At 45.1% G+C, this 9,682-nt stretch overlaps 1 protein-coding gene across 1 annotated transcript in view; it reads left to right on the top strand.

Annotated features, from left to right (window-relative positions):
* The window catches only part of GTF3A (general transcription factor IIIA), a 21,942-nt gene that overhangs the window by 5,467 nt on the left and 6,793 nt on the right, over positions 1–9,682 (top strand). The window contains exons 3-8 of the mRNA XM_011959115.1: positions 1–269; positions 2,455–2,555; positions 5,158–5,254; positions 5,825–5,913; positions 8,028–8,101; positions 9,395–9,475. Of these exons, the coding sequence (XP_011814505.1) occupies positions 1–269; positions 2,455–2,555; positions 5,158–5,254; positions 5,825–5,913; positions 8,028–8,101; positions 9,395–9,475 (711 nt within the window). The remainder of the gene's footprint in view (positions 270–2,454; positions 2,556–5,157; positions 5,255–5,824; positions 5,914–8,027; positions 8,102–9,394; positions 9,476–9,682) is intronic.

Here is a 9,682-nt window from a genome sequence, read left to right as displayed (position 1 = left end):
GCCGGTTCCCGGCACGTGTCTCGGCATATGGCAGCGCGCCTGGCCCGGGGCGTGGAGGCGCCAGCGCCCTGGATCCGCCGGCCGTGGTTGCGGAGTCGGTGTCGTCCCTGACCATCGCTGAAGCGTTCATCGCAGCCGGCGAGAGCTCAGCTCCGACCCCGCCGCGCCCCGCGCTTCCCAGGAGGTTCATCTGCTCCTTCCCTGACTGCAGCGCCAATTACAGCAAGGCCTGGAAGCTTGACGCGCACCTGTGCAAGCACACGGGGGAGGTGAGCGGGGCGAGGCGGCCAACCCTGAACCTAGGGATGGCGGTGGCTCGCCAGTGGGCTCTGCCCAGCGGCCTGGGAAGGGCGCGTGGCCCCCCAGCAGCCACTGCAGTCATGGCTAGGGCCTTAGGCCCCGCTGTGCGGGGCGTTCAGCTTTGACATCGTGGACTTAGGGAAGGAGCTGAGGAAGTAGACAAGAAGTTCTAGGACCTTCGTTCTGCGACCTTGGTATCTATGCCAGGGGCTCCGGGCTTACTAAGCAATCATTTCCCCTTCTTTCATCGTGAGTCTCGGCCAGCCAGGTGCCTCCGGTAATCTGCAAATAAGTGCGAGGTTTGAGGGGGCCCACCACTACTAGACACCTGCCAATTACTGGCCCCTGGAGTTGGTACAGAAGATGGGTTACATGTACCGGGGGTCGTGAAAGCAGCATGTGCTCATTTCTTCATAACTCTACACTGGAGAGAGCAGTGAGCAAAGCAGGCAAACCTAGGGTGTCTGCTGCCATGGACCTTCGTTCCTGGGTCGAGCCGACCACAGGATAGGTGGGAGTGACATGCAGTGTTGTGGTCAGGAAAGCCCTCTCTGTGTGAGCCGAATAAGAAGGATCTAGCCATGCAGACATTTGGGTTGGGCAGAGAGAACGCAAAGGGAGCCTGTGGCCCTCGGGGTGGGAGGCAGGTGGGTGTGTTTAGGTGCGGAGATCACGATATGAGTTCTGAGAAGTAGGTCTAGTAGGAGTTTGGATTTTATTTTGAGGGCAGGAGAATGTCAGATACCATGATAGGACGTGGCAGCCCATGTCACACACAAGTGAGGAAAACGAGGGTCATGGAGGTCGAGGAATCTGCCCACTTTCCCAGTTTTTGGCAGAGCTAGGCTTCACGCTGCCTCAGCTGAAGGCCCTTAATTTTTAAACCACGGGGCTGCAGTCCATACCTTTGCCCCTTGCACCTCCTCTAATTTATGGGCCACCTCCTCCAGGTGTCCTCATGGGCCTCATTCCTTACCCTCTCCAGCACGGGAAGGTCGACGGCTTCCTCCTTGAGACCTTCTCTGGTTCTTTTCCTCTTCCTCGTCTGCCCTTTTCATTGGATCCTCTTCTGCCCTCTGCATTTCCACCCCACGCACTCCCTCTTGCAGTCTTATGTAGCCACTGGCATCACTCATAACATCCTTTATGCTTTGCTCCTCTGTCCTTCTTCTTGCCCGTTCTAGCCTCTAAATTCTGGGCTCCGTATTACCAGTAGATCCAAATAAAAGCTTGCCTTTCCTTTTAGACCTGTGTGCTGTATTTTGGATACTGGCACTACCAGTTTCCTTAATACAGGTTGAAAAACTTGGAGTCATCTTTGTTGTCCCAAATCTCTCATGTAGATTAATTTGACATGTTTATTGAGCCTACTCCACGCCTGCCACTGTGCAAGGTTCTGTGGCTGTGCCCCTGGTGATACAGCTCACTGTGTACCTGTTTGCTTGCTTTGCTCCTAGTACTCTCATGGAGGCCTGGGTACCTCCTTCCTGGACACCTTGGTGGTATGCTTTTCATAGTTAGATGCACCAAACTGGTTATTTGGGTGTGTGTTTGGCTTTTACTATAGATTCAAAATGAGTCACCCCCTCCCAACCCCTGGATCACAAAAGGTGGTTGCATTTAGGGTGTTGAGCTGTTTCGTTTGCTTCGCCCTGGCACCTGTGAGCTTTTTCAGGTGTGACACACTTTCCTATAGCTGTGCTTGGCATTCTCTTAGCACAGACACTGGGCTTGTCTGGGATGAGACAGGCCTCCCTCATTCCTCTGCCCTAGGCTTGCTTGTTACATGTTAAATCATGTGGCGGTGGGCATCTGTGCAGACAAGCCATGCTAACAGCCAGGGCATCTTTAAGATGCCCTGTGAAAGCCTGCTGCCAGGTTGGGAGCAGGTTAAAAATGCTGTGCCTGCTTATTTTAAATGCCGTTCATGGAACAAAAATCTGTGTAGTGACTTTGTGAGAGGTGGTGGCGTTAATGTTGTGTAACTTTGTGCAGGAACGCTGTGTCTTGCAGCAGGTGCACAGCTCTTACTGAGTAGAAACCACCTCTGCATAGGAAGCCTGTGGCCTTAACACTAGGCAGTTTAAGCTTTTAGATGATACCAGAGTTACTAACTAGTGCAGGGGTGACATGCTTTTTCTTTTTTCCTGCTAGAGACCATTTGTTTGTGACTATGAAGGGTGTGGCAAGGCCTTCATCAGGGACTACCATCTGAGCCGCCACATTCTGACTCACACTGGAGAAAAGCCGTTTGTGTAAGTAGAGACCTGGTTTTAGGCTTTTGAAGTGGGCTGTGTTGGGCATATAGACCTGGTAAGAAGATTGATTGTTAACTCATGAGATCAGGAATGTGAAGCCTGGCAGGGTGCAGTGGCTCATGCCTGTAATCCCAGCACTTTGGGAGGCGGAGACGGGCAGATCACTTGAACCCAGGAGTTTGAGACAAACCTGGGCAACATGGTGAAACCCCATATCTACAAAAATACAAAAATTAGTCAGGGGTGGTGGTTTGTGCCTGTAATCTTAGCAGCTAAAATGCTCATAAGTGGGGACAAGTTAAAGCATATCAACACAGTGGGATACCCTACAGCCAGGAAAATGAATGCAGATGCTCTCTGCAAAGCCATGAGAAAATCACCAGGGCACTTTAATTGAAAAACCAAGGTGCAGAAGAGTCCTCCGTAGCCTACCTTTATGTGTGTAAAAAAAGCTAGGGGGTGGGGGGAGGGGTGAGTAGTGGGTGTTGGGTAGGCAGGAAGCAACCATATTTGTATTTGTTCTTATTTGTAAAGAAGTCTTGAAAGTTACATAACAAAACTAAAAATGTCATCTGTTTTGGCAGCAGTGGGGGGTCCTGGCCAAGTAGGGGGTGGATATGGTAGGAAATGCCATGCAACCAGGAACTACTGGACAGTGATTCTTCCAGCTTGTGCTCTAGCCCAGACTGTGCCCCTCTTTAGCTATAGATCCCTGTTTCCCACTGCTCGGGACAGCGCTACTTGGCTGTCTCTGTGTCTTCTTAAATGCCATGTGGTAGGCTGGGTGTGGTGGCGCAAGCCTGTAATCCCATCACTTTGAGAGGCTGAGGTGGGAGGATTGCTTTGAGGCTAAGAGTTCAGGCTGGGCAAGATGGTCAGGTCAATCTCTATTAAAAAAATAAAAAATTCCTTGTGGCCCAAATTTGTCACAGTCAAACTGAACTCACTTTTCTCTTTGATCTTCTCTCATGGTCTTGTCTGGAGAGGTGGCCTCACTGTCTGTCCAGTGACCCACAGCAAAGATAAGGCAGCTCCCTGGACTCTCCATTCTTTCTCCCATCCCTTGCAACAGGTGGGTTGCCAGGTCGTGTAACTGACCCGTCAGATCCAGCAGCCACCGTCTCATCTCGGTCCCTTCCTTTGGCTGGAATGACAGTCTGTAGGCCAGCCCTCTCCCCCAGTGCCCTCCCGCGTGCTTCCCTGAAAGCTATGCGGTGCTTTCAAGCACGGCCTACATATGAAGTCCAGGTTCCAAGTGTGTCCTGCAGTGGCCTGTGTGATTGGGTCCTTTTCTGCTTCTCTTGCCCCATTTGCTTGACTTGCAGGCATGAATTTGTGCTCCAGCTCTGCTAACTAACCAGCCCTCTCTCCAGGTGTGCCGGGGTCTCTCACGCCCATTGGGTTCCTGTCAGGACTCCTCCCCGCCTGTCCTCCTGCCCCACACTCGGTTAGGTTAGATGCCTGTGTCAGGTTTAGGGTGAAGAATGGCAAGAAACCCAGCGTAAGAGATGCTTAAACAAGATGGGCTCTTTGTCTTGTGTGACTGAAATACAGAAATACAGAGGCAGGAGCTCTGGAGCCCCTTCTAACTTGTCTCTGCTATCTTCATCTTGGGTTTCAGCCTCACTGTGCTATCTGTTAGGGCCCAGCTGTTGCATAAGCATGCTGCTGGCAGGAAGGAGGGAAGGACATAAGGGGCACGCCCCCTTATTTAGAGAGGTGGGCTGGACTTAGCCATGAGCCGCCCTTATTGCAGGGGAGGCCGGAGAGCGCGCTTACTGTTGGCTGCCTGCCCAGCTAACACTCAGCATTCTGTCCCTGCAGTTAGTGGGGGCTTCTAGGGTCTCTCCCATTTGTGGGCCTCTGTGCTGTGCCTCCCATGGTCACTGCTGGCTTGTTTGTCTCTGCTTGGCCCTAGGAATGGGACAGTGCCTGCCCTAGGGTTATCAGTGAGTGATGGCTAAGATTGATGCTGGGAAGGGAAGTCCTGCTTCATCCCTCAAGCTTACAAAGGCTCATCACAAGAGGCACAAATTTTCTTTTGGGAAAAAAAAAAAAACAAAACAAACAAACAAAAAAAACCGGCTTTGCAGAGGATTCAGATCATTCAAAGCCAAGATGCCAAAATAAGAACTAGAATGGCTTGATAAGCCAGGGAACGTAATGGTTATGGTTCTGCTCTAAGTATCTGTTTCACCTCTAATGATAAGCCCAGACAAATTTTATTGAGGCCTTTCCGGAAATGCAGTTTATAATGACATCTCAAGCAGCATTAAGGTTTTCAGATTCTAAGCTGAGGATAATTTATCTTAAGCATGATTTAGGCCTGGTGTAGGCTTTTGCCCAGTGTGTATAAAAGATGACTGATGTAGTGTGTATAATTTCAGAAGCCTAATATGAAAAAGCATCTTGTTACATGATAGCCATCAGGTTGAAAGGTCTATGTGGTATGGCTTAACACTTTGGAATTCGCTAAGACTATTTGATAGTATTACTGTGCTTTGGAATAATTCGCTTTTATAAAGGAGGAGGATATGTGTGTCTGAAAACTTCTTTTCCCTTGGTTTATTAATATTTTGGTTTATACAACTTCTTACAGTTGTGCAGCTAATGGCTGTGATCAAAAATTCAACACAAAATCAAACTTGAAGAAACATTTTGAACGCAAACATGAAAATCAACAAAAACAATATATAGTAAGTATGATTTTATGTGCTTAAATTTATTTTTGCACTTACTGCCTGTGTTTCTGACATTTTCAGCCAGGTGCGGTGGCTCAAACCTATAATCATAGCTTGAGGCCAGGAAATTGAGCCCAGCCTGGGAAACACGGTGAAATGGTGTCTCTGAAAAAAAAACAAAAACAGAAAACAAAACAAAAAATTTTGGGGTAACAGAGAGATACCCTGTCTCTAAAAAATAAAAGTGAAAAATAAGGTTTTCGTCAACCCAATTTTGTCTGTCAAATGTCTGAATTTACTTAATGCCATCATAATGATAAAGGTTTTATTTTAGAAGCAAACACTGTGCAAATAAAAGTGTATTGGGAGACTATTCCAATGGAAACATTTTTCCTTTTTCAAATGTCATATGGTTCTTCAAATCTTTTTGAGATAAAGCAGAATTTTACAGTAACAAAAGGGTGAAAGTAACAATTATATAATCTCCAAAATAGTTTTATCTTGAGGATTCTGTTATGAACTGTTGATTTTTTTTTTTTTGACTTTCCATAAGACTAACGAGCCTTTACAATTTACAATTAACAGTGCAGTTTTGAAGACTGTAGGAAGGCCTTTAAGAAACATCAGCAGCTGAAAATCCATCAGTGCCAGCACACCAGTGAACCTCTGTTCAAGTAGGTACTTCATGTGGCTGAAAATCCCTTGGATTCTAGGTGTGAATAAGATTGGAAATGCAAGGGTGGTGTTGAGCATTGTTTCATGTTTTTTGGCTATTTATATATCTTTTGAGAAATGTCTGTTCATATCCTTTGCCCACTTTTTGATGGATTGTTTTTCTTGCTGATTTCTCTGTAGATTCTGGATATACATTCTTACTGGATGCATAATGTGCCAATATTTTCTCCCACTCTGTGGTTGTCTGTTTACTCTGCTGATTATTTGTTTTGCAGTGCAGAAGCTTTTTAATTAGGTCCCATTTATTTATTTCTATTTTTGTTGCATTTGCTGTCAGGGTCTTAGTAAGAATTCATTGCCTAGGCTGATGTCCAGAGGAGTTTTTTCCAATTTTTTTTCTTGAATTATATTTATGGTTTCAGGTCATAAATTTAATTTGAGCTGATTTTTGTGTAAGGTGAGAGATAGGGACCCAGTTTTTCCAGCACCATTTATGAACAGGGAGTCCTTTCCCCAGTTTATGTTTTTATATGCTTTGTTCAAGATCAGTTGGCTGTAAGTATTTGGCTTTATTTCTGGGTTTTCTCTTTTGTTCCATTGGTCTAAGTGCCTATTTTTATACCAGTACTACTCTGTTTTGGTAACTGTAGCCTCATAGTATAATCTGAAGTCTAGTCAAAGGAAAAGAAGTCACTATATGAAAAAGACACATGCACATATGTTTATAGCAGCACAGTTCACAACTGCAAACACATGGAGCCAATTTAAGTGCCCACTGACCAATGAGTAAAGAAAATGTGGTGTATATACACCATGGAATACTACACAGCCATAAAAGGGAACAAAATGATGTCTTTTGCAGCAGCTTGCACGGAGCTGGAGGCCATTATTCTCAGTGAAGTAGCTCAGGAATGGAAAACCAAATACCATAGTTTTCACCAAGTGGGCGCTAAGCTATGAGGCCAAAAAGACATAGAGTGATTTAATGCACTTTGGGGATTTAGAGTGGGGAGTTCGGGGAGGGGGTGAAGGATGAAAGACTACACGTTGGCTACAGTGTATGCTGCTTGAGTGACTGGTGCACTAACATCTCAGCACCACTATAGGGTTTATCCATGTAATGAAAAAACACTTGTAACCTGAAAAGCCATTGAAATTTAAAGCAACGGTGGGACAAATCTGAAAGCTTCCTAATCAGCATTTTTCTGATAATATGTACTGCATATGTACATTTACGTATTGGGAGCATTTTAAAGGTTTACTTTGCTCTAAAAGAAATACTTAATGTGTTTGAAAATAATTTTTGAGATTATTCTAGTTGTAGTTAAGCTTAAAGGCTGCGAAATTACTTAACTATTCAAATAGAGCCTGTGCAACTATATGAAATGTCATTATGGAGACATTCATTATGCTTTTCCTGTAGAACAAAACAAGTAATTGGGTTTATCTGCAGTTAGAGAGGGTTTTTTGAGGAACGTGAGGGTGGCTGGACAAGTTGGGTAGACCTGCAAAAGGGCCAGTGGCTCTCTGCATGGCTCTGGTCATCCGGCACTTTCCCTCAGCTTGCACAGGCTGCCTTGTGCCTTGGAGTTGCTGCAGTGACCCTGCTTCTCCTTGCTTGTGGGTCTGCTGCTGCTTCTTTGCTGCTGATGGCTTTAGCACAGAGGGGGACGTGCTTTTTATTGCTCACCAGAGGCAGATGCATCTACCGCTGTGCTCTCTTGCACACCCCCTGTGCACCATCATTAGGAGAGCTAGTCACAAGTGATTCAGATTGGCTTAGGGGTTTACCTAAGCCAAGTCAGATAACCTCTCGAAGTATCTTTTTGTAACCATGAAAGCAGACTATATTGTCGGAGGTATAAAGATGAAAACTGTTTAATTGGGTTAAAAAAAGTAACGTGACTTTTTCCTCCAACAGTTTGTTTTGCCCTAAAGCTTGTTTTGCCCTAAAACTTGAATCTCACCTGTGATGAGGTCTACATTTTAACATGGGTTTGGTTATGGGAAGAGGAGAGACTTCAGTGGGAGAAACAGGACAAAGTGCCATTGACCCTGAGTGGAGTTCTCTGTGAAAATGGATTGGCTAATACCTCATGTGTTGCCAATGCAGGTGTACCCAGGAAGGATGTGGGAAACACTTTGCATCACCCAGCAAGCTGAAACGACATGCCAAGACCCACGAGGGTGTGTACGGACAGCCTGGGTGTGCTCCTCTGAGGGGGATGCCAAATCCTGGGTGCCTTTGAATCTGTTCCGTGATCATGCTGAAAAGAAGGGAACTCTGTGGGCAGGGGACACCATCGTGCTTATTTGGGTCTTACATTCTTGTCCAAAGAGGCACTGTATATGTCTGTTTTTCCACTACCGTGTCATTGCTGTTCACGTGTAATGTGCTGTTTGTTCACAAGTGCCTGGGTACACGTTACACGGACGAATGTGCTGATGCTCCAGCCATGGCTTTGACGCTTCTGTCATTTTTAACCTCTTCTATTAATATTTACTGCCTGTGCCATTCTTTTCCTTGTTGACCATTCACAAGGCTTGGATAATAGTGTGACATTTTGAGAGCCTTCAGATGTTACATTTCTCAAAAAAAAAAAAAAAAAAAAGACTTGATTACATTAACTACTTGAATCTATTACCTGTTTCCTTGAGGGATTTTTGCTAATCTGTATTTCAATTTCCTAGGTCCTAGAATTTATGATTTTTTTTTAAAGAGGTTAGTAACAGTGAGAGGCAGCCTGATTGTTTTTAGTTTCTAGTTGGGTGGAACTCAGCCTTGCTGTTGTATACTTACTAATCTCATTTCAGTGCTTTGCACATATCCCTTGTTTTCAGTGTTTTTCTCTGGGTCCTTCCAGTTTATTTTCTTCCTTAGCTATACTCTTTGAAAAAAAAAACAAAACTTTTTTTTTGTGATCGAGTTAAAATGTAATGTACCCTACTTTTTTTGTGCAGTATGACACAAGATGGCCAGACTAGAGGAAGCCAGGGTTGGGCATGGTAACACTACTGAGAGTTGGTGCTGGTGCTGTGCCACAGACAAGGGACCGACCACAGAGTATATTTGCTGAGGAAAATAGAGGCAAGAATAGAGCAGGCAGGGGAAGGGAAATTAAGACGTGGAGATAGGAGTCCATACACAGCCCACCCAACTTCCTGAGAACGCTGAGAGAGGGAAAGGCATCCTTCCTGTGAAGTTTGCCTATTCCATGATCATACTGAGAAGATGGGAACTCTGTGAAGTTTGCTTCACAGGAAAGTGAAATCCTTAAAGGAGGCACCTTGCTGTGCCACTACTCAGTTTTACTGTAACGTAATTCTTTTTTTAGTTTTTATTCCTACCTCAGGAGGCTGACTTGAATACTGTTAGGAGGGGAACAGAAAATTATATAGGCACCTAAGTTTTCTTTGTAGTTCTGGTCAGTGTTTACACTGAATATTCATGACAGACAATGTACCAATTTTTTTACACAGGCTATGTATGTCAAAAAGGATGTTCCTTTGTGGCAAAAACATGGACAGAACTTCTGAAACACGTGAGAGAAACCCATAAAGGTAAGGCAGGCATGAATGGCAGGCATGGTGCAAATGTTTGTCCCCACAGAACTTGTTTTGTGCTTTTCAAGAGTGAAATGCTGTGCGCTTTAAAGTAAAAAGGTTTCTTTTTATTATTCTTCTTCTTATTATTATTATACTTTAAGTTCTAGGGTACATGTGCATAACGTGCAGGTTTGTTACATATGTATACTTGTGCCATGTTGG

This window comes from Colobus angolensis, unplaced genomic scaffold (assembly GCF_000951035.1).
Source record: "Colobus angolensis palliatus isolate OR3802 unplaced genomic scaffold, Cang.pa_1.0 Scaffold113, whole genome shotgun sequence".
Lineage (NCBI taxonomy): Eukaryota > Metazoa > Chordata > Mammalia > Primates > Cercopithecidae > Colobus > Colobus angolensis.
This window is presented reverse-complemented; position numbering and strand designations above follow the sequence as displayed.